Source organism: Papio anubis, chromosome 18, assembly GCF_008728515.1.
Source record: "Papio anubis isolate 15944 chromosome 18, Panubis1.0, whole genome shotgun sequence".
Taxonomy (NCBI): Eukaryota; Metazoa; Chordata; class Mammalia; order Primates; family Cercopithecidae; genus Papio; species Papio anubis.
In genome coordinates, this window is record NC_044993.1 from 56,060,276 (window position 1) to 56,085,155 (window position 24,880).

General features: G+C 44.8%; 2 protein-coding genes and 1 long non-coding RNA gene across 7 annotated transcripts in view; 1 reads left to right on the plus strand and 2 right to left on the minus strand.

Annotated features, from left to right (window-relative positions):
- Positions 1 to 6,723: 6,723 nt before the first annotated feature.
- COQ7 (coenzyme Q7, hydroxylase) lies at positions 6,724 to 17,953 on the minus strand. 2 transcript variants are annotated; one of them, XM_003916604.4, is made up of 6 exons: positions 17,795 to 17,953; positions 13,121 to 13,299; positions 11,575 to 11,689; positions 9,735 to 9,874; positions 7,652 to 7,720; positions 6,724 to 6,960 (listed from the first exon to the last, which is right to left on the minus strand). In XM_003916604.4, the coding sequence occupies exons 1-6, from the start codon at positions 17,865 to 17,867 to the stop codon at positions 6,883 to 6,885; spliced, it is 654 nt and encodes a 217-aa protein (XP_003916653.1). In that variant the 5' UTR covers positions 17,868 to 17,953; the 3' UTR covers positions 6,724 to 6,882. The 2 variants fall into 2 exon arrangements, with proteins under 2 accessions (XP_003916653.1, XP_009194347.1); XM_009196083.4 differs by lacking the exon at positions 17,795 to 17,953 and adding an exon at positions 13,539 to 13,807.
- LOC116271309 lies at positions 17,859 to 22,775 on the plus strand. 2 transcript variants are annotated; one of them, XR_004179827.1, is made up of 2 exons: positions 17,859 to 17,949; positions 22,634 to 22,775. It is a non-coding gene; the product is annotated as an uncharacterized LOC116271309 (long non-coding RNA). The 2 variants fall into 2 exon arrangements; XR_004179826.1 differs by lacking the exon at positions 17,859 to 17,949 and adding an exon at positions 17,990 to 18,152.
- Positions 22,354 to 24,880, minus strand: part of TMC7 (transmembrane channel like 7) — a 69,413-nt gene continuing 66,886 nt past the window's right edge. For 2 of the 3 annotated variants that reach the window (XM_031658418.1, XM_031658419.1), the window contains exon 15: positions 23,567 to 23,762. In XM_031658418.1, the coding sequence (XP_031514278.1) occupies positions 23,738 to 23,762 (25 nt within the window). In that variant the 3' untranslated portion in view covers positions 23,567 to 23,737. Of the gene's footprint in view, positions 23,763 to 24,880 lie in introns of all 3 variants that reach the window. The other variant, XM_031658417.1, reaches the window with a different exon arrangement.

The following is a 24,880-nucleotide window of genomic DNA, read 5'->3' on the forward strand; positions in this document are numbered from 1 at the left end:
CTCAAAGTTGCCCAGGCTTGAGTGTTCTGGTGCTCTCATAGCTCATTGCAACCTCAAACTCCTGGACTCAAGCGATCCTTCCACCTTGGTCTCCCAAAGAGCTGAGACACAGATGGCATGAGCCACTGTGCCTGGCTGGCCCCATGTTAACAATTTTGAGAAGACATTCCATTGACATTAAGTACATACACATTGTTGTTCAATAATCAACATCATCCATTTCCAGAACTATTTTCATCTTCCCATACTGAAACTCTGGACCCAAGCATAATGTTTTTAAGGTTCATCCGTGTTGTATCACGTATCACTACTTTATTCCTTTTTACAGCTGAGTAAGGTAAGTGCGTTGTTTGGGTATACTGTCATTTTGTTCAGTTGATGGACATGAGTTGTTTCCACTTTTAGTTATTATGAACATTCACGTACAATGATTGAACATGTTTTCTTTTTTTTTCTTTTCTTTTTTTTTTTTTTTGAGACGCAGTTTCGCTCTTGTTGCACAGGCTGGAGTGCAATGCACGATCTAGGCTCACCATGACCTCTACCTCCCAGGTTCAAGGGATTCTCCTGCCTCAGCCTCCTGAGTAGCTGGGATTACAGGCACGTGCCACCACGCCTGGCTAATTTTGTATTTTTGGTAGAGATTAGTTTCTCCGTGTTGGTCAGGCTGGTCTGGAACTCCCAACCTCAGGTGATCCGCCTGCCTTGGCCTCCTAAAGTGCTGGGATTACAGGCATGAGCCACTACACCCGGCATTTTTTTTTATAGAGACAGGGTCTTGCTGTCTCACCCAGGATAGAGTACAGTGGCGCAATCATGGCTCACTGCAGCCTTGACCACCTGGGCTCAAGCAATCCTCCAATCTCAGCCTCCCAAGTAGTTGGGACTGCAGGCACCCACACCACGCCCAGCTAAGAAGAGGTTTTGCTATGTTGGCCAGGCTGGTCTCAAACTCCTGGACTCAAATGATCCACCCACCTCGGCCTCCCAAAGTGCTGGGATTGCAGGTGTGAGCCACTACACATGGCCATGTTTTCATTTCTGTTGGGTTAATACTCAAGAGAGGAATTGCTGTATCCTATCTGTTTAACTGGGGAACTACCAGATTGTTTCCTGAAATGTCTACACCATTTTACATTCCTATCAGCAAGGTATTGATGCAGGATTTTTGTTGGCCACTTTGCCAACCAGGGAACTCCATGAATGGTGATGCCCTCCACCTGGGCCTCACTTGGCCTCGGACCTGCTGCAAGAGGCACCCCGCCCACTTGGTCCGCTGGCTGCACCTGATTTGCACACCAGCTCAGCCTGTGGCTGGACCAGGTGTGCCACAGCCCACCTGTGTTACAGCTTGTACATGCATTTGATGGTTCCCAAGTTCTTATCCTGAATCCAAGAAGGATGAGGTTATGCTGACAATCAAAAAGCAAGGATGATGAAGAAGAATTTTACTGAGTGATGGAACAGCTCTCGGCAGAGAGGGGACACGAGGGTGGTCCCCCACGTGATGTTGGTTCATCGCTCCCCCAGTCTGGCTGGGTCCAGGGCTTTTATGGGCTCAGAATGGGGAAGCGCATACTGATTGGTTTCTGAGTACGCAAAAAAGGTTAAAACAAAGGCACCAAAGTTGGGCACAACAGTGTAAAAAAACAATTAAGGAAGGGTAGATATATGTAAAATAGGTGAAGCGTGCGGATCAGAGGAAAGCACGCCAGACAGGAAGACCGGTTCTCAATCCAGTCTGTGGATTTACCTGGGACTTGTAGTTTGGCTTTCAGACTTTAAACTGTCTTTGGTTTGAGAGTCAGGTTTCACCAGGAATCCACCCCTATCTGCCTAGGCATGTGACTGCCTCCTGCTATTCTCCCCTCTCAAGAGGTACATCTAATTGCCCTTAGTATAAAGACCATGATCACTCTTAACTGCTTCCTGCTGACAGGGGGCGCTGTTCTTGGAAAACGGCAGTCAGAGCTCACTCAGAGGGCTATCTAAGGGTCCCTGGTAAAAGGGGCAATCGTCTGAGATTGCGGTTGGAGTTTGATGACCTCTAGGTGAGAAGAGACAAACCAGGTTATTAGAAGACATGAAAAAAAACAAAACATGGGGGTAAGGACAGCACAAAAATCCTGAGGCTGCCAACACACCCAGGTAACTTGTGGCTAGAGTTATGTCTGCTAAAATTTGGGTGCAAGGAGCTTGGCTTTGGTTAGCTTCCCTGGCCTTATTTTCCCAAAGAAACCTCCAGGTTATGGGCACCTCATTTACCCCTATCACCTGGCAGGATCTGCAGGATAGCTGCCCAGAACTAGAATATTGATCCAGATTTCTATATTACCCATCCTTTGTTTCTTCTGAGTTGCAGCCAGAGATCACTAGTTGGTTCACAGGAATAAACAGGGTTAGTCTAAAATACAGACAAAAACTTAAAAACAACTAATAAGACCAGAATTTAATGACAAGTGCGGTAAGTTTTGAAATAATTTTTCTCTCCAGCCCTCATTTTTGTTAAAAACAAAGAATAATAGGATTGTTTGCAAAATAAACTTTAGTCTTATACTTGCCCTGATTATTTGCATAAAGTACAGCAAGAATAATTATTTTTCACATATGCTTTTAAAATTGGCTCTAATGGAATTCGTTCCATAAGGAATATCAGAAAAGACTTTTTAAAGTCAAGCCCAGCAATGGGTTTGTACCCTCAAATACCTATGAGTTGGGTAAATTCCTCTCTTCTTGAGGTCCCAAGATAACTTGGGGCTCCTGGACCTGTTAGAAAGTGACATTCTTTACTCATCATGAGGAAAGAGAGAGACACTCTCATATTGTTTTATATTGTTTTATACTCAGTACCTGTTTTAAGAAAAAAAACAAGGAAGTAAAACCAAAGACAGGCAGCCCAGTGCCAGGCCCGAAACCAGGCCTGGGCCTGCCTGGGTTAAACCCAGTAGTTAAAAATCAACTCATAACTTAGAAACTGATATTATTCATAGATTCCAGACATTGTATAGAAGCACACTGTGAAACTCCCTGCCCTGTTCTGTTTCTCTCTACCAGTGCATGAAACCCCCGTCACGTATCCCCTAGATTGCTCAATCAATCACAACCCTTTCATATGAAATCTTTAGTGTTGGGAGCCCTTAAAAGGGACAAAGACTGTGCACTCGGGGAACCTGGATTTTAAGGTAGTAGCCTGCAAATGCTCCCAGCTGAATAAGCCCTTCCTTCTACAACTTGGTGTCTGAGAGGTTTTGTCTGTGGCTCGTCCTGCTGCAATCACAGGTTAGGAGCCCTGTACAAGGACTGTAGACAAGGTATGAGGCCAGTTTCTCCAAGAAATATTTTTTTGGCTCTGCAAGTCAAGCTTGATTCCTTAAAGGGAAGCACACCCTTCTATCAGAAACTGATAAAACAACCAGTTTCTCCAATTGTGTCCTGTTGCAAAAGAAAGTGGATTCTTGTTGCACTTACACAAGTAACTACATTGCCATAAGAATACTCACAAATAGTTTCCAAATTCTAGAGAAACCAGCAGAGGAACAAATATGCTCCAAATTTTTTTCACAGGAGTATACTTTACTCAATTGTTAAATGCTGTAAATAGTTCAAAATAAAAGTTTTCTTGACTCTGAAAAACAAAAGATCGACAATGTTTTAAGCAAAAAATTAAACAGATTACCTGTTTTCTATTAGTTCAGCCCATTCAGTTAACTCTTGTTCTGCCTGATAAATTCATGAATATTTCAGCTCTTCATGAGTCCTGAATATTTTTCCTTTATTCTAATATCACAATCTAAAGATATTGGAAATCTGCATTTAAGAGCACCTAAGTTCTATAGCTGATTACAAACCATCTTTTGAAGAGGATCAAAACAAGACTACGATTGTCTGTGAACAACAAGATGTCTTTAGACAGTCTCAGTCAAAAACACGATTGACAAATTTCATTATTTCTGTGGTTTACAATAACTTAACATAATAATCCTAATTCAAATTGATATCATATACTCAGATATTAGAATTTTAGAAATCTCATACAATTTTGGAACACATATTAATGTTATTCACTAAAATGTAACCTGAAGAAGATTAAACATTATTTTTATTTTGGCAATCCCATGTAATTAAACATGTCAAATAATCCAGGGGCCTTCTGTTGGCATCCAAAAGTTAGGGGTCAAAAAAGACAACCTTGAAGCTAAAGTTTGATTTGGGGAAGCCTACTGAACATGTTAAAGGTTTAAAACACTTGATACTATAAAATGGAATTCCAGGTTATCATTAGCCAAAATGATGACTCAAAAACTTTTTTTAAAGGCACAAAACCTTTACTCATTAAAAGGGAAGACAACTTTCCAAACAATTTGTCTCTTGCCTTTCCCTTCTTTTTTTGGTAGTTTATTTGCAAGGCAAACAAAAATATTTCATTATCCTTTACTATTACATAAAAATCTTGTTCAAGACAGTCAAATTTCATCCTTGCATCAGTCTACTATTAATGTCATCCCCAATTTTTAGTAATACCTTATAGATAAATCTATCCAATCTTAACTAGTTTGAACATGAGGTGAGATTCTTGTAAATCTTTTATAACCCTTTACAAATTCTTGTTAAAGAGCAGACCAGTGCCTTAAGAAAACCTTGTTGTGCTTTTATTTCAAGGTTCAATTTACAGAAAAACCAAATAATATCCCTTTGAATTTAATCAGTATGTTCACACAGAGCATTTATTTTATAAGATTAATTTTTACAAACCATCCACAACTTGTTCAAACCTTTATGTTTATCTTATTTCAAACAAACACCCAGCCTTAATTTATTACAATTATGATGCGTAGACTTTCACCCAATTACATAAAATTAAATTCACTCTTGGTTGAGGAAGAGAGAGAGGTAGCAGAGGATTAATCCAAATGATCCTGGTGTCCACTACCCTTCAAAGCCAGACCCTGGTGGGGCAAGTCCTGCCAAGTCATCAGGTGCTGATTAAACACAGAGGACTGGGTAGGAGGCAAATTCCTAAAATGTGGTTCTTTCCCAGAAACATCTTATAATCTAGTTCAGCGCCTTGCAGCTCCAACTCACACCAGAATCACCTGGGAGCTTCTGAAACCATTCTGACCCTGAACTCCACCCTAAATAAATCAAAACTCTTGGTCCACAAACTGAAGAAAAAAGTTTAATCTCCATGGGACATTCTAATGGGCAGCCAGAGAGGAGATCCACTGATCTAGGTTTTTCACACATCACTTAAAAATTTGCAAATTATAAAATATTTCATTAAAGTATGAAAATTTGAATCAGTTTGGGTTTTTTTTTCGGGGGGGGGGGGGGGGAAAAAACCTTAAGGAAAAGATAAGATTGTAATTCAATTTCACAAATAATCCACAACTTAGTATAGTCTTTGATGGAAGCAACACGCCCATCTTAGTCTGTTCAGGCTGCTATAACAAAATACCACAGTCAGTTGGGTGTGGTGGCTCACGCCTGTAATCCCAGCACTTTGGGAAGCCTAGGCAGGCGGATCACGAGGTCAGGAGATCCAGACCATCCTGGCTCACACGGTGAAACCCCGTCTCTACTAAAAACACAAAAAACTAGCCGGGCGAGGTGGCGGGCGCCTGTAGTCCCGGCTACTCGGGAGGCTGAGGCAGGAGAATGGCGTGATCCCAGGAGGCAGAGCTTGCAGTGAGCCGAGATCGCGCCACTGCACTCCAGCCTGGGTGACAGAGCGAGACTCTGTCTCAAAAAAAAAAAAAAAATACCACAGTCTGGGTGGCTTATAAACATCAAACATTTATTGCTCAGTCCTAGAGGCTGGGAAGTCCGTGATCAAAGTGCTGGTTGATGTGTGCTTGTGAAGGGTCTGCTTCCTCAGAGCCCACACCCCTTGAAGTCTCACACTGTGGAGAGGATGAGGTGTCTCTCTAGGACCTTTCATAAGGCACTGATCCCATTCATGAGGGCTCCACCCTCATAACCTCACACTTCCCAAAGGCCCCACCTTCTATCAACTTGAGGGTGAAGATTTCATCATATGAATTCTGGGGAGACATAGACATCCAGACTGTAGCACTCTCCCACCCCTTATCACCCACAATTCAGAACGGAAACGATGGTCTTTGACTTACTTGATGGACTTCATAGTTCTGCTTGGCCAATCTCAAATACTCTCATGTTTCCAATTATCTTTTGTTATCAGTAAACCAAATTGTTTTTTCTCCTAAAGATTCCCGTTACATTATTAATGATTTCTCCTTGATGTTTTAGGAGAAAATGAGCCTGGTGAAGTGGCTCACACCTGTAATCCCAGCACTTTGGGAGGTAGAAATGGGAGGATCACTGAGTCCAGGAGTTAGAGACCAGCCTGACAACATAGTGAGACTTCGCCTCTACAAAAAAATAGAAAGAATTAGCCAGGTGTGGTGGTGCACACCTGTAGTCCCAGCTACTTGGAAGGCTGAGGTGGGTGGATTGCTTGAGGCTGGGAGGTCGAGGCTGCAGTGAGCTGTGACCCAGCCTGGGCAAAAGAGTGAGACCCTGTCTCCAAAAAAAAAAAATATATATATATATACACACACACACATATGTAAAAGAAAAACATGTATATAAAAGAAAATTAAGTATGAGACCAAACAAGGTTCAGCTTCGTTTGCTGTGACTTGAACGAGGCTGGTGACCTGTCGGTCTCATAGCAGAAAACACAACCCAGAGAAAAATCAACACTGCAGTTTTGTTGTTTTTTTTTAAAAAAGAAACCTTATAATTTAATTAACAAAATTCACATTGCACAAAAGTACAATGATAACTGTACACTTGTTTCTCTGCAAATGTCACTTGGTAAATTACTGTCATCTTTTATAGGCAGGCATAACTGGACACACTTTACAATCTTTCTGATAAATATATCGCCACTTTGCATCCAGCTTGGATAACGCTCTTCAGGACGGCATAGGCTGGAGCCTGTTAAAAACAATAAGCAAACAAAGAAACATGTTTTGTGCTCATTTTTGGTTGTAAGATTCAGGGCTGGCAGGGCAGGCTTTGGATTTCTCGGGATAAGAAATAGATCTAAGGAACAATTTATTTTAGTTTCGAAGAAAGCTATTCAAAATGTTGGAATGCCTCTGCTACTGCCAAAGCATTGGAGTCATCCAGATTCTCACAGAAAAGGAAATGAAGCTCCTGGGAGGCCAAGGCAGGCAAATCATCTGAGATCAGGAGTTTGAGACCACCCTGGCCAAAAAAGCGAAAACTCGGTCTCTACTAAAAACAAAAAATACAAAAATTAGCCAGGCATGGCAGTGTGCACCTATAATCCCAGCTACTCGGGAGGCTGAGGCAGGAGAATTGCTTGAACCCAGAAGGCAGAGGCTGCAGTGAGCCAAGACTGCACCACTGCACTCCAACATGGGCGACAGAGTGAGACTGTCTCAAAAAAAAAAAACATTCCTGGGGAAAACGAGAAGGGATAATGCATGAAAGGAGATTCCCAATCTGGAGCAATAACGCATTTCCTTGCTTTTTGTCAAAGCAACATCATTGGTTTTCTCTCCTTTTGGCTGTCGCTTTAAAATTTATTCTTCTGGGAACAGAAACCTCAACCTCCCAAATAAGGAGTCCCAAAGCAGAACAGGTAACAGTAGGGCCCTACCAATTCGGCATCATGTTCAAGGCCTGTGTCATGGTGCTCAAGCTCTTCATCCCGAAATTTCTTTATCACCTGGTTAAATAAAAAGACACCAAAGCAAGTTAGCCTTCCAACTCTCCTACTGTTCCATTTCATTTTGGAGGCTAAAGCCTCTTATTATGGCCTAAGACAGGGAGGCCAGCTTTTCCTCTAAAGGGCCAGGGAGTAAATACTTTGTCCCAACTACCCAACTCTGCCACTGTAACCAGAAAAGCAGCGGGAGACAAGCAAATGGACATGCTTGTGTTCCAACAGAAGTTTATTTAAAGAAATAGGTGGCTGGCCACAGGCCATAGTTTGCCAACCTCAGATTTAGACTCTAAAAAACTAAACAGTTCCCGGCCGGGCGCGGTGGCTCAAGCCTGTAATCCCAGCACTTTGGGAGGCCGAGACGGGCGGATCACAAGGTCAGGAGATCGAGACCATCCTGGCTAACACGGCGAAACCCCGTCTCTACTAAAAACACAAAAAATTAGCCGGGCGAGGTGGCGGCGCCTGTGGTCCCAGCTACTCGGGAGGCTGAGGCAGGAGAATGGCGGGAACCCGGGAGGCGGAGCTTGCAGTGAGCTGAGATCTGGCCACTGCACTCCAGCCTGGGCGACAGAGCGAGACTCCGTCTCAAAAAAAAAAACAAAAGCAAAAAAAACACCAAAAAGGCCTCTTTTTTTGTGGAAAATTATCTCAGGATATCTATTCATTTATTTAATCTAAAGGGTTCCTGCTCACAGCATCTGCTCTGAATCTACCAATGATAAAGAAGTGGGCAGGGTGCGGTGGTTCACGCCTGTAATCCCAGCACTTTGGGAGGCCAAGGCAGGAGGATCACCTGAGGTCAGGAGTTCGAGACCAGCTGGTCAACATGGTGAACCCCCATCTCTACTAAAAATACAAAAATTAGCTGGGCATGGTGGTATGTTCCTGTAATCCCAGCTACCTGGGACGCCGAGGCAGGAGAATTGCTGGAACCCAGGAGGCGGAGGCTGCAGTGCAGGTGGAGACCACTGCACTGACAGAACGAGACTCCATCTCAAAAAAAAAAAAAAATGAACAGCACCAGGTGGTATGGCTCACACCTGTAATCTCAGCACTTTGGGAGGCCAAGGCAGGAGGATCACTTGAGCCCAGAAGTTCAAAACCAATCTGGGCAACAGAGAGAGACACTGTCTCTACAAAAAATTCAAAAAATTAAAAATAAAAGAAGTGAACAGGACAGGGCTCAAGAGACAAGGGTTCTGGCCCGATGTGGTGGCTCATGCCTATAATTCCAGCACTTTGGGAGGCCGAGGAGAGAGGATCACTGGAGCCCAAGAGTTCAAGACCAGCCTGGAAAACATGGTGAGACCCCATCTCTTAAAAAAAAAAAAAGGCCAGGAGCGGTGGCTCACGCCTGTAATCCCAGCACTTTGGGAGGCCAAGGCGGGCGGATCACCTGAGGTCCGGAGTTCGAGACCAGCCTGACCAACATGGAGAAACCCCATTTCTACTAAAAATACAAAATTAGCTGGGTGTGGTGGCGTATGCCTGTAATCCCATCTACTCCAGAGGCTGAGGCAGGAGAATGGTTTGAACCCAGGAGGCGGAGGTTGCTGTGAGCCAGATCACGCCACTGCACTCCAGCCTTGGCAATAAGAGCAAAACTCCGTCGCAAAAGAAAAGAAAAAAAAATTAGCTGGGTGTGGTGGCATGTACCCGTAGTCCCATAGCTACTTGGGAGGCTGAGGCGGGAGGATCACTTGAACCCAAGAGTTTGAAGATGCAGTGAGCTATGACTGTGCCACTGTACTCCAGCCAGGGCAACAGAGCAAAATCCCATCTCTAAATAAAAATTTAAAAAGACTAAGCAGACAAGGGTTCTAGTCCCAGCTCTGTCTGTGCTATATGGCCAGGGCAGATGGGTTCACCTCTCTGTTCCTCAGTTTGTTCACCTTTAAACTGAGGCTCTAAACCCCCATCATCCCCTAACAATCTCTAGTACGTTTTCCTCTTACCCAATTGCTATCTGCCCTTTTCTCCTTGAGCAGCCCTGTTTTAGAGCATGGACAAATACCTGAAGAAGTTCCTCGTATTTTTCAGGGTCCTCCTCCATCAGCTTCCTGATCTGGTTGTTGTAGTGATGTGCTATGCTCTCTTCCACCGCCACGGTGCAGGCCATTGCACCTTCCTTCCCGAGCAAGGCGGTCCCTGCCCCTGGGATTGTTAAACCCAGACCAGAAAAGAAAGAAGCAGATATGACTGGTAAAGGAGATCATCTGTGGCCAGGGCTTCTCAACCTCTGCACCAGACACTGGGCTGGGTCATTCCTTGTGTGCCCCATGCATGGTAGGATATTTAACTGCATCCCTGACCTCTACCAACTAGATGCCAGCAGCGTCAACTAAGTTTTGACAACCAAAACTGTCCCGAGGGCTGGGCGCGGTGGATCACACCTGCAATCCCAGCCATTTGGGAGGCCGAGGTGGGCGGATGACCTGAGATCAAGAGTTCGAGATCAATCTGGCTAACATGGTGAAACCCTGTCTCTCCTAAAAATACAAAAATTAGTCGGTGTGGTGGTGGGCACCTATAATCCCAGCTACTTGGGAGGCTAAGGCAGGAAAATCGCTTGAAGCTGGGAGGTGAAGGTTGCAGTGAGCCAAGATCGTGCCACTGCATCCAGCCTGGGTGACAGGGCGAGATTCCATTTCAAAAAAAAAAAAGTCCCTAGATATTGCCACATGTCCTCATCAGGGGGGCAAACTCACCCTGAGGGAGAACCACTGTTTTAGGAGAGACTGGATCCCAGTGTTAAACCTGGAATTACATAGTAAGAAAAGCCATTCTCTTTTCAATGCTGTTTTATCCTGACCGTGGCCAAGAGAAAGTCAGCATGTGGGGTGAATATACCTTTGATCTTTTATATCATTTATTCTTCTCCCTTTTTTAAAAGAGTGAACAAACCTCAGGTTGAGAATCTTTGTCAGGGAACAGTATTTGGCTGCAATTGAATTATACTAGCTTTTTTTTTTCTGTTGTTTATTTTTATCGTATTTTCCATTTATAATACTGACATTAGGCCAGGTGTGGTGCCTCACACCTGTAATCCTAGCACTTTGGGGAGGCCACAGAGGGAGGACGGCTTGAGGCCAGCAGTTTGAGACCAGCCTAGGTAACATAATGAGACCCTATCTCTACAAAAAAATAGACCTGTGCGTGGTGGCATGTGCCAGTAGTCCAAGCTATTCAGGCTACTCAGGCTCAGAGGCTCAGAGGCTCAGAGGCTGAGGTGGGAGGATCACTTGAACCCAAGAGGTTTCAGTGAGCTACAACTATACCACTGCTCTCCAGCCTGGGCAACAGAATGAGACCCTGGCTCTATTTTTTGTGTTGTTTTGTTTTTTGTTTTTTTTTGAGACAGAGTCTCGCTCTGTCGCTCTGTCACTAAGACTGGAGTGCAGTAGGCCGATCTCGGCTCACTGCAACCTCCACCTCCGAGGTTCAAGCAGTTCTCCCACCTCAGCCTCCCAAGTGGCTGGGATTACAGGCCTGCACCACCACACCCACCTAATTTTTTGTATTTTTAATAGAGATGGGGATTTCACAGGTTGGTCAGGCTGGTCTCGAACTCCTGACCTCATGATCTGCCCGCCTCGGGCTCCCAAAGTGCTGGGATTACGGGTACACGCCACCACGCCCGACCTTTTTTCTTTTTAAGTACTGACATTAAGATTCTATCTTAAATAAATTTAAGCCACACACCAAAAAAGGTAGTCAATTTAACTCTGGAAAAATACGAAGTAAACAGAATGAGGTCGTAAGAGGACATAGCAAGAATTGTGAACATGATACCTGAAGGATGTAATCATTCTAGATCCCCAAGCTTGCATAAGCTCTTCTAGAGAGACACGTACCCAGTGCAAACCCCAGCACGTTCCAAAAGGGCATCAGAACTGTCGGCCGGACCCTGAACGTAACCATCAACTCACTGAACTTTTTCAAATGGTCCTTTTCTTGATCCCACATTTTCTGTAAGAAACATAAAAATAAAGACATGCAAGAATTCCACAGAGGCCTCCCACTCATCCAAGCAGCATACAGGAAGCAAAATAGAAACGGAGAAAATGATGGGAACTGCTGTCTCTGCCATTCCCCTCAAAACGTCAATGGAAAAAGTAAGACATCAGAGTAAAGGAATCTTTGACAAAGAGAAGATAGCGCCGAGAATACAAAACAATCTATTATCTCAATTCCAGGTAAGACTGCCATGAGCTACAGTTCCAGCGGAAGTCTCTCAGGCCCACAATGTGCCTAGTAAATAACAAGGGTCCACACGCATAAGAAAAGACATGTTTAACCCATTTCAAAATCAGGAAGGCAGAACATTAGCTGTTGTGTAATTTCCTTCCAGACTACTAGAATAGTATCATCTTGTTGTTGTTGTGGTTTGCTTGTTTTGAGACAGGGTCTCACTCTCTCACCAAGACTGTAGTGCGGTAGCAAGCTCATGGCTCACTGCAGCCTCAACCTCCAGGCTCAAGTGATCCTCCAACCTCAGCCTCTCAAATTAGCTGGGATCCTCCAACCTCGGTCTCTCAAATTAGCTGGCTAATTTTGTTCTGTGTGTGTGTTGGGGGTGGGAGATTTGCTGCTTTTTTTTTTTTTTTCTTTTTTTTTTTTTGAGACGGAGTCTCACTCTGTTGCCCAGGCTGGAGCGCATTGGTGCAATCTCAGCTCACTGCAACCTCTGCCTCCCAGGTTCAAGCAATTCTCCTGCCTCAGCCTCCCGAGCACTGGGACTACAGGCGTGCACCACCATGCCTGGCTAATTTGTTTTGTATTTTTAGTAGAGACAAGGTTTTGCCTTGTTGGCCACGCTGATCTCAAACTCCTGACCTCAGGTGATCCACCCGCCACAGCTTCCCAAAGTGCTGGGATTACAGCTGTGAGCCACTGCACTCAGCTAATTTTTGTATTTTTTGTAGAGACGGGGTCTCGTCATGTTGCCCAGGCTGGTCTCAAACTCCTGGGCTCAAGCAGTCCATCGGCCTCGGCTTCCAAAGTGCTGGGATTATAGGCAGGAGCCACAACACCCGGCCCCAAATATTATTTACATCAGAGGAAGAAGGGAGAATGCTAGCTACGGCTAACACTTAGATGGCACTTCCTAAGTGCCAGGAGCTGTCAAAGAGCTTTATGCAAGCAATTCATTCAATCCACACAATCCCTGTAAAGGACACACTATGACTGCATACCTGTCTATGTACTCTATGTCTCTGTGCTTTAGCCATAAAAAGAACAATATGCTTTTTGCTCTCCATCTCCAAGAACCAACTTTCGCTCTCCTGGAGACAATGGCATCTCCCTGGGGAACGCCTGACCTCCCGTGATTCATTACTTGAAGGCCTTTGGATCTGCCCATTCGGTAGACCAGGGTGAGGGAGATGAAGAAGCACCCACCTGAATGACTGGCCCGACGCTTGTCCGACCCAGGACGGCCATCTGCCCGGCATAGATGCGGTTTGCTCCATATTCGCCCGCATGATCCACCCGGATTATTCGATCCACAACTGCCCGATTGATATTGTCTAAGGTCATTCCTGAACTGCGAAATCTGACAATGATCCTTCTTCCATAAGCTGAAATGCAAGTTTATTCTTCATTATGTTCAGGTAAAATCCAAATGTTCCTTTTACAGACAGAAGAAAGGGCACTTTGGGATGGAGGTCACAAACAAGCTCCCCGTGGGCCAGGCATGCCCATAAATGTACTCTGTTTAACCTACAGTGTTAAAAAAGAGGATTCTACCTAAAGATCTGGATTTCTGGCTTCACTTTAAGTGTATGAAGATCTGGAAATGCTGAGCCTATCTTCTTACCAGGCAGTTAACATGGCAGCCGCTTCTAGATGGGCATGGTTCTCCAGTTCACCGGCCCTCTGGCACATTTCCCCCAGCACATGCTGTACAGGAGAGGCCCATAGAGAGCTTTCAAAAACACGGTGCTCTTCCCCAATCCATCTCTGGGAGGAGGATCTCTGAATTGACATTTTTTAGAAGCTATGTGCGTAAGTCTTTGCTTCAGCCAAGGCTGAGAACCACAGACTAAATTCTCTTAAAACCCACACCTGCCGGGCGCAGTGGCTCACACCTGTAATCCCAGCACTTTGGGAGGCCGAGGCGGGTGGATCACAAGGTCAGGAGATCGAGACCATCCCGGCTAACTTGGTGAAACCCCATCTCTACTAAAAATACAAAAAATTAGCCGGGCGTGGTGGCGGGCACCTGTAGTCCCAGCTACTGGGGAGGCTGAGGCAGGAGAATGGCATGAACCTGGGAAGCGGAGCGTGCAGTGAGCCGAGACCGCGCCACTGCACTCCAGCCTGGGTGACAGAGCGAGACTCCGTCTCAAAAAAAAAACAAAAAACCCACACCTGTCCGGGCGCAGTGGCTCACGCCTGTAATCCCAACACTTTGGGAAGCCAAGGAGAATGAATCACCTGAGGTCAGGAGTTTGAGACCAGCCTCGCCAACATGGTGAAACCCCATCTCTACCAAAAATACAAAAATTAGCGGGGTGTGTTGGTACATGCCTTTAATCCCAGCTACTTGGGAGGCTGAGGCAGGAGAATAGCTTGAACCAGAGAGGCAGAGATTGCAGTGAGCCGAGATCGTGCCACTGCACTCCAGTCTGGGCAACAGAGTGAGACTGTCTAAAACCAAGCAAACAAACAAAACAACAGAGAAAAAATTTTAAAACCCCACACCCTTGGGCATTCGATTTTGAGACTAGCCTTAGAGTCTAAATTTCACCTCATTATGGTCCAAAATTAATTCAAAGGAACTCTTATCTTCAAAATGTAAATTCTTCATGACAGATTACATTTTATCTTTAAAAATAAATCTCCTAACCTTAACACTTTAATTATATTCTCTGAGCCTTATATTAGAGTAACTCAAGAGGCTTTTTTCCCTGCAAGGAAGAGTTTTGCAGCATTCTTAGGTGTGTACGGTGTATTCACCTCATTTTGCAGATACGGAAAATAGAAACCTAGGGGTCATTTAGTTTGTAATGGCAGCTTCGATCTGCACTGGTATCACTTTTTGTTTTGAGACAGACTCTGGCTCTGTTGCCCAGGCTGGAGTGCAATGGTACGATCTCGGCTTACTGCAAACTCCACCTTTCGGACTCAGGCAATTCTCCTGTTTCAGCCTCTAGAGTAGCTAGGATTCCAAAGTAGCTAGGACTACGGGCATGCACCATCATGCCCAGCTACTTTTTTGTATTTTAGTAGAGACAGGGTTTCACTATGTTGCCCAGGCTGGTCTCGAACTCCTGAGCTCAAGTAATCCTCCCATGTCGGCTTCCCAAACTGCTGCGATTACAGGCGTGAGCCACCGCCCCCAGTCAGCATTGGTATCACTTTGTAATGTTTTAGCGCTCTTAGGCCGTGACTACCATGTCTTTAATGCATACGTCTTTTCACTTAGGCTAACTTCAACATCCAGCGAATATGTGGAAAAAATTCATTTTGGATACATATGTGGTTCTTTCATGACAAAGGCTTGAGTGTTTTGGACACGAGGTGATGAGGTGGGTTGGTGAAATTTGGGGTGGCTCTGCACTTGAAATCTTCTACCAGATGGGGCTGTAAATGTCACACTTTTAATAAAGAAGTGTGGACGTAAGTTCTGAAGCATAATGACCCAGCTTTGGTCCATTCCTCGGCATGATCCCCTTCATCTCACTGAGCATATCTGACTCAAAAGACGGATAGGCCCGGTGCGGTGGCTCACGCCTGTAATCCCAGCACTTTGGGAAGCCCAGGCAGGTGGACTGCTTGAGACCAGGAGTTCAAGATCAGCCTGGCCAACATGGTGAAACCCCATCTCTACCAAAAATATAAAAATTAGCCAGCCATCGTGGTGTGCCTGTAGTCCCAGCTACTCAGGAGGCCGAGGCGGAACAATCAGTTGAACCCAGTAGGCAGAGGTTGCAGTGAGCTGAGATGGTGCCATTACACTCCAGCCTGGGTGACACAGTGAGACTCTGTCTCAAAAAAAAAAAGAAAAAAAGAAACCAAAAACATGTGTCCCATCTCCAACACTAGCCTTGGGAAAATCAGGATCGACATTTCTTACACATAAAATTGGCAGTAATCATTGGTGACTCATACCTGTAATCCCTGACTTTGATAAGCCAAGGAGGGAGAATCACTTGAGGTCAGGAGTTTGAGACCTGCTCATCATGGCGAAACTCCATCTCTACTAAAATTCAAAAATTAGCCAGGCATGGTGGTGCATGCCTGCAGCCTCAGCTACTTGGGAGTCTGAGGCAGGAGAATCGCTTGAACCCAGGAGGCGGAGGTTGCAGTGAGCTGAGATCGCACCACTGCACTCCAGCCTGGGCAACAGAGCAAGATACTGTCTTTAAAAAAAAAAAAAGGTGATAATCAGGCTCTTTCCTTTTTAAGGGAAAACACATAATAATAAAATTATCTTACTGAGTTATGAGGATAAAATGAGATATAAGAAGCAAAGTAACTTTATAAACAGAAATGATTCTTATTCTGTTATGCTCCCTGGCGAACAGAACAGCATTAAAATTCACATTCAACAACCCTCGGAGTTTTGCCTGCATTGCCACACACTTTAAAATAAAATTGAGGCTGGGTGCTAGAAGCTCTCAAATGCATCACTTTACGTCCATATTTTCCCAACGTGTGAAACACGCCAGTGTGGTACCTATGAAATTTTAAGTGGCTTATGGATATGCAATAAATAACCCCATGTAGTAAGGGGTACTCTTTTAAATTCTCTTGCAATCTTTTTTATTTCATTAAGGAAGATATCTCCATTTACAGCTGGCATATCCTCAACACCTTTCCAACACTTGCTAATTTCCCCTTTGTAACAGAAAGACAGTATTTAATACAATTTCGTAACTTTTTCAGTTTTTTTTTTTTTTAAATAATTACTCATCCATTTGTGGCAAGTGGCACTGGCTTCCCATTCACCAGAAGGATTTCGTTTCAAGGATATTAATTTAATTTTAAAATGGGACAGGGCTATACAAAAAAAAAAAAAAAAACACATCTAGTAATCAAACGTTCAAGCAGTATTGCCATTAGGCAAAAATCCCGAAGGTGGTACACAGTAATTTAACGTTGAGAAAACGACCTCATGACAAATTTTTTTTTTTTTTTTTTTTTTGCGGAGGTTGGGGAGACAAAGTCTCGCTCTGACACCCAGGCTGGAGTGCAGTGGTGCAATCTCGCCTCAACGCAACCTCTGCCTCCCGGGTTCAAGTGATTCTCCTGTCTCAGCCTCCTGAGTAGCTGGGATTACAGGCATCTGCCATCACGCCCGGCAAATTTTTATTTTTAGTAGAGGCGGGGTTTCACCGTGTTAGCCAGGCTGGTCTCAAACTCCTGACCTCAGGTGATCCTCCAGCCTCGGCCTCCTAAAGTGCTGAGACTACAGGCCGGAGCCACCGCGCCCGGTTTCATGACAATTTTCTAAGGCAGCACAGGTGAAACAAGGAAAGCAGGAACCACGATCCAAAACCATGTCTCTCTACTCCAAATTCGATGATCCTTCTACTACACTGATGGCTCTCAAAGTTTACAGTGCATGCAAATCACCTAAAGGGCCTGTTCACAGACCACAGATACCGACCAAGTAGGTCAGGGTGGGGCCCGACAATCTGTATTTCTAGCGAGCTCCCAGAAGTAGCGGAGGCAGCTGGTCGCCGGGCTACACTTTGCCTGGCAAGGCCCTGGGCAAAGACCACAAAAAGAGAGACTCCCTGAGACGCTAAATTTTCAGTGTCGCCAACTGTCCTCGACTCGGAAAGCTGGCTGCACCTGCCGTGACATCACTGCACAGGTGTGCCATGCGTCACTCCCCAGGCATCACTGCCGAAACCACCCCCGTCCTCCCGTCACTCTCGCCACGAACTACAGGCCCCGCCCCGCCCGCCAGCGCCCCGTAAGCTGAAGTCACGCAGTCGCGCTCCGTCGCAGGCCTGTGACGTTACGAACGTCTCCCCCGTGACCTCTTCGACCCAAACCTCAAGCGAAAATTCCCTAGCTTGCTAGCCCAGCGCAGGACTGTGACTGCGCGCATCCCTTTACCTGAGAGCGACCGCCGGGCGCCCGGGCGTAGCCGCCACAGGCAGGGAGCCGCCGCCGCCCCGGCGCAACTCATTGCCGGCACAAAAGAGCAACCACTTCGTTGAAAGGAGCGGGCCAATACTGCCCTTGGCTCGGACTGATGACGCACAGCAGACGTAAGGCAGGCTCAGCTTGCCCGCGCACCGGTGGGAACGCCCCCTAGCCCCGCGCTAGGGGTTGGATTGGTTAGATACGACAAACAAAAAGATTATATTGGATGGGGTCACTATCAATCACTCGCAAGACCAAGGAAGCCAAGGCGCCTTGGGTTGCCAGGGAGATGAAAATGCTAAATTGCTGTTTCAAAGATCAGGATAGGGTTAGTGATTTCTCACCCAAGTTCCTGGGAAAGAGGATCATGAGGGAATTACTTATTAACAAGGCACGGTATTTCCTGCTTTACCTACGTGGAAGGAGGTTTTTTTTTTTTTTTAGTTTGTATCCTATATCCACTTTAAAATAGTAAGCCTGGGCAACATAGCGAGACCCAGCCTCTACAAATAATTTTAAAAATTAGCTGGGCGTGGTGGAGCACACCTATAGTCCCAGCTATTCGCGGGGCTGAGGCGGGGGAATAGCTCGAGCCCGGGAGCTCGAGGCTGCAGTCAGCCGTGATCCTGCCACTGCACTCCAGCCTGGGCCCTGTCTCAAAAAAATATATATATATGTAACATATATATATAATATAAATTATGTAAATTACATGCACCACATGGTTAATGTGTTATATAATGTTGTCTCTATTGGTGGGCTGAAAGCCAACTTTAAACTTCTCCCCAGTCCTTTTCTCTGTTTTCAGATTTTCTACAGAGAACATGTTTTATCTCTGGGATCTACCTTACTGTATTGTGTGCATGTGTGCATGTATATTTGTGCAAATTGGAATTTTTTGGGAAGGGAGGGGAAATTTAGCAACATACTTTAAAAAGATCATATAATACAGCAGTCTTAGGAATCTACTCAACAGAAATAATTTTTACATGAGTAATGTACATGAGGGCAAAAATCAAAGATGTATGTCTGCAAGGATATACAACGTTTAATATTGGCACCATCAGGGGGCTGGAACTGGGAGAAGGGGGCTTTCACTTTCTACTTTACACCCTTGGATTATTTATATATTTTATCCAAGTTTACTATAAAATATTTTAAGATGCAATACAATTGTAAAATTATTGAATTCAAGTTTTTAAGTTGTTTTTATATCACTCTAGTGTTCACGTTGACACACCAGAATAACTTAAAATTATGATTAACCCAAATACTACTTAGTGAGGATGTTGTAGCACTCTCATGTAAAACTACTGGGATTCTGAATCTGGCTCTCAAAAGCCTTAAAATGTTCAAAACCTTTGCTGTAATCCCTCATCTAGGTCTCTGTTTCCTTTTTTGTTTTATTTTTTGTTTTTGTGTTTTTAGACAGAGTTTCACTCTGTCACACAGGCTGGAGTGCAATGGGGAGATCTTGGCTCACTGGAACCTCTTCCTCCCGGGTTCAAGCAATTCTCCTACCTCAGCCTCCCAAGTAGATGGGATTACAGGTACACACACCACCACGCCCAGCTGAGACTGGGTTTCACTGTGTTGGCCAGGCTGATCTCAAATTCCTGACCTCAAATGATCCTCCCACCTTGTCCTCTCAAAGTGCTGGGATTATAGGCGTGAGCCACCGCGCCTGGCCTAGGTCTGTTTCTAAGGAGAAAAAATGTTGACAAAGATTTATAGATGTGCCCGTTATTTATTACTGGGAAAATCTGGAAACAAAATGTTAAGCAACAATTGAATATCAAAACATTATGTCCGAGTGCAGTGGCTCACGCCTGTAATCCCAACACTTTGAGAGACTGAGGCGAGAGGATCACTTGAGCCCAGGAGTTTAAGACCAACCTGGGCAACATTGTGAGATCCCATCTCTACAGAAAATTTTAAAAATTAGTCAGGCATGGTGGTGTGTGCCTGTGATCCCACCTACTTGTGAGGCTAAAAGGATCACTTGAGCCCAGGAGGCTGAGGCTGCACTGAACCATGATCACACCACTGCATTCCAGCCTGGGCGATAGAGTGAGACTCTGGCTCAAAAAAAAAAAGAAAAAAAGAAAAAGATCTAACTGTATGATATTATGTAGTCCATTGAAATGTTTGTAAAAGCTTTTAATAACAGGAGAAAACACTATCTTTAGATTCTTCAAGAAAACACATATGGCCGGGTGCGGTGGCTCACGCCTGTAATCTCAGCACTTTGGGAGGCTGAGGTGGGCAGATCACGAGGTCAGGAGATCGAGACCACGGTGAAACCCCATCTCTACTAAAAATACAAAAAATTAGCTGGGCGCAGTGGTGGGTTCCTGTAGTCCCAGCTTCTCGGGAGGCTGAGGCAGCAGAATGGCGTGAACCCAGGAGGTGGAGGTTGCAGTGAGCCGAGATCGCACCACTACACTCCAGCCTGGGCCACAGAGCGAGACTCCGTCTCAAAAGAAAAAGAGAAAAGAAAACACATATTAAGTGAAAAAGAAATGAGAATACCAAAGTTCTTTCCTTCTTTCTCTATCCTACTTCCCTCCCTCTGTACTTTCTATCTTAAAAGGAATTTTGCCAAGATTAACAGGGGTGCCCATAAATGGTACTTTTTAACTTTTTGTCTCTGTTGCTTTTGATGTTCTCTGTATTTGCTATAAAAAACAAGTATTTTTCTAATGGCAAAACAAAATTTAAAAAACAAAAATGCATACTATTCCCTAATTCCATCCCCCTACCCCCCAGATTATCCATTAAAAATTTAAAAAAACAGTTTCCGCCAGGCATGGTGGCTCATGCCTGTAATCCCAGACTTTGGGAGGCCGAAGTGGAAGGATCACTTGAGGTCAGCCGTTCCAGACCAGCCCAGCCAACAGGGCAAAACTCCATCTCTACTAAAAGTACAAAAATTAGCTGGGCATGGTGGCACACACCTGTAGTCCCAGATAGTTGGGAAGCTGAGGCAGGAGAATCACTTGAACCCAGGTTGCAGTGAGCCGAGATCACACCACTGCACTCCAGCCTGGGCAATAGAGTGAGACTCCATCTCAAAAACAAAACAAAACAAAACATGCACATGGCCGGGCACAGTGGCTCACACCTGTAATCCCAGCACTTTGGGAGGCCGATGTAGGCAGACCACCTGAGGTCAGGAGTTTGAGACCAGCCTGACCAACATGGAGAAACCCTGTCTCTACTAAAAATACAAAATTAGCCGGGTGTAGTGGTGCATGCCTATAATCCCAGCTACTCAGGAGCCTGAGGCAGGAGAATTGCTTGAACCTGGGAGGCGCAGGTTGCAGTGAGCCGACATTGCACCATTGCACTCCAGCCTGGGCGACAAAAAAAAAAAAAACACACACACACAGACACACAAAACCCAGTTTCCAAAATTTCAGGGAGACTGATTTGAGTAATAATACTATTCTGGTCTCCTATTTAGCCAGTTCTGCATGAATTAAACTCTTTCTCTGTTGCAATTCATCTGTCTTGATGAATGGACTGTTATCCAGGCAGCGGGCAAAATGAACCAGTTGGGCAATTACACACATATACCCTCCTTGGCTTCAACAGAGCCAAGGAGCTTTAAAAGCACTCATCTGAGGACTACATTCAACACTTCTTTCTTCTCTCTCATTTTAGGAAAAGGCAAAGAGCAACTTTACAAACTGTTACAGTTTTCCATCATCACTTGACTGCTGACAAGAAGCCTCTTTGAATTCCAGTATACACGATCACATTTTAAAACCTTCAAGACACCATTTAATCAGGAGTTGTAAGGCACGTTTGTTAGAGAGAGCTGCACTTTAAAAATTATACAGACATCACCTGAGGTTATTAAAGTTATCAAAACATATAAAAACCTTCAAGTAAGAGGTATGCGTATTAGCAGCATTTAACTAAAATTATATCAGTTAGCATATTTCAATATCACTTTTATAATAGGGAAAAAAAGGCGTACATTTTTGTTCATCACACACACACACACACAAATAGAAAACTTGAATATCATCAAGCCTGGTCACAGTGAAAATGTTATATATATTAATATAAAGGCACTGGGCAGAAATGTTTACAATTACAATTTGTTTTTTTTCTTTTCACCTATCTTTTTTTTTTTTTTTTTTTTAAGATAGGGTCTCCCTCTGTCACCCAGGCTGAAGTACAGTGGCACGATCTCGCTCACTGCAGCCTCCACCTCCCAGGTTCAAGTGATTCTCATGCCTCAGCCTCCCAAGTAGCCAGGATTACAGGCACACGCCACCATGCCTGGCTAATTTTTGTACTTTTAGTAGAGATGGGGTCTTGCCACGTTGACCAGGCTGGTCTCAAACTTCTGACTTCAAGTGATCTGTCTGCCTTGGCCTCCCAAAGTGCTGGGATTACAGGCATGAGTCACTGTGCCCAGCAGAATCTATGTTTTTAAGTGAGACTGGAGTGAATCTTTGATTACTCAAAATTCCATGACACCAGTTATTAGATTTAGACGAAATCCGGTGTGTTCAGGGTGGTATGGCCGTAGTTATTAGATTTAGAAACCCATAAACCTTAACAAGTCAGGAAAAGACAGAAAAGCTCATTGGTCTCCCAGTTACAAAAATATCCCACTTTCAATAATACCTTTGTGGAAAAGCAAGAAAATGGCTGCAGGAAAGGGACGAGAAGACATCGTTGCTCCTCTGAGTAAGGAGTCAGTCATGTTTGAGTAGTGGAGTGGAGATGGTGGGGAGAATTACTGTTAACAGCAACAGCTTTCTAAAACCTGCACCCAACTTTAAATTCCAGGCTACTCCCCAGGAAACGTGTGGAGCCAGTGAAAGGAAGAAAAACAATGGAAGGAAGGCTTGAAAAGTTCATTACAAAACTACAGTGCTTTGAAAAATATTTCAAAGATATTAAAATGAAAACTGATTACATGAAACAATAACTTAAACTTCTGTTTTTCTGTTAAAAGGTTCACACCTATCCATTTTGGGTAAGCTTACAATGAGGTATTTATTGCATATGGTTTTTGCCATAATGGAAATCTTAAGAGATATTCTACGTTTGTTTTTTTTTTTAGACAGAGTTTTGCTCTTGTTGCCCAGGCTGGAGTGCAACAGTGCGATCTCGGCTCACTGCAAACTCTGCCTCCTGGGTTCAAGCAATTCTCCTGCCTCAGCCTCCCGAGTAGCTGACATTATAGGCATGTGCCACCATGCCCGGCTAATTTTGTATTTTAGTGGAGATGGGATTTCTCCATGTTGGTCAGACTGGTCTTGAACTCCCCACCTCAGGTGATCTGCCCGCCTCAGCCTCCCAAAGTGCTGGGATAACAGGCGTGAGCCACTGCACGCAGCCACATGTTTTGTGAAATAAAGGCACGTGCATTAAAAATTGTAAGCATGGGAAAACAAACAACCCTTAAAAATGTGGATATGTGTGTTTACGAAACCAGCTTCCAGTCTGTTTGTTATATATTCATGGGCTGGTCTGATTGACAGGCTGAGCTTCAGTCCACATCCCAAAACACTTGTTCACATAAACTCATGGCTCAAATACTACACTACCGTCCCTGCTCTTTCACTCTTGTAAAAGCTCAAACGGCTTGTTGGTTTTTGGTCGAGTCGTCACAGAGTGGCCGGTCCGCAGGCAAAGGCTTGGGTTTCCCCTGCTTTTCTAAGTCACTAACGCCCTGATTAAGGGCTGGGGGGTTAGGTAAACACAGCTGCACATATGGAAAAGCCTAAACTCCAGAAAAATATATTTTTAAATGTCCACTCAAAACCCAGGTAGACTCTGTAGGCTCAGCAGAATCACTAGGTCAGCTTAGAAGCAACAGGCAGCGCCATCTTCACGCTCAGTCTAGTTAGTTCCTCGTGTCCCTTTGGGCTTCTGTTAGTTTCTGGATTAGGTAGCGCTTGTCACGACTTTCCTAAAAAATAATAGGTTCACATGTGCATTTAATATATTTGGAAACAAATACCATCATTACCTACCCCACTGGCTGAGGATTCTAACCACTGGACTATTGTAATGACCTCTCATCTGGTCTGTCATTGTGTCCGCTCCACAGCCCCTTGTCCACAAAGCAGCTGATCCTTTTTTTAAAAAATGCACAGTACAGCCAGGTGTGGTGGCTCACGCCTGTAATCCCAGCACTATGGGAGGCTGAGGCAGATGGATCACCTGAGGTCGGAAGTTTCAGACCAGCCTGACCAATGTGGTGAGAGCCCATCTCTACTAAAAATACAAAAATTAGGCCGGGCGAGGTGGCTCACGCTTGTAATCACAGCACTTTGAGAGGCCAAGGCAGGTGGAACACCTGAGGTCAGAAGTTTGAGACCAGCCTGACCAACGTGGTGAAATCCCATCTCTACTAAAAATACAAAAATTAGGCTGGGCAAGGTGGCTCACGCCTGTAATCCCAGCATTTTGGGAGGTTGAGGCAGTTGGATCAGCTGAGGTCAGGAGTTCGAGACCAACCTGGCCAACATGGTGAAACCCCAAAACCCCATCTCTACTAAAAATACAAAACATTAGCCGGGCATGGTGGCGGGTGCCTATAATCCCAGCTACTTGGGAGGCTGAGGCAGGAGAATTGCTTGAACCCAGGAGGTGGAGGTTGCAGTGAGCAGAGATCACGCCACTGCCCTCCAACCTGGGCAATAAAAGCGAAATTCTGTCTCAAAAAAGAAAAAAAATTAGCCAGGCAAGGTGGCGCACACCTAGCTAGTAATCCCAGCTACTTGGGAAGCTGAAGCAGGAGACTTGCTTGAACCCGGGAGGTAGAGGTTGCGGTGAACTGAGATCACACCACTGCACTCCAGCCTGGGCGACAGAGTGAGAGCCTGTCTCAAAGGAAAAAAAAAAGACTGGCCATCACGGTGAAACCCCTTCTCTACTAAAAATACAGAAGTTAGCTGGTTGTGATGGTGGGTGCCTATAATCCCAGCTACTTGGGAGGCTGAGGCAGGAGAATCGATTGAACCCGGGAGGTGGAGGTTGCAGTGAGCAGAGACTGCAGCACTGCACTCCAGACTGGGCGACAGA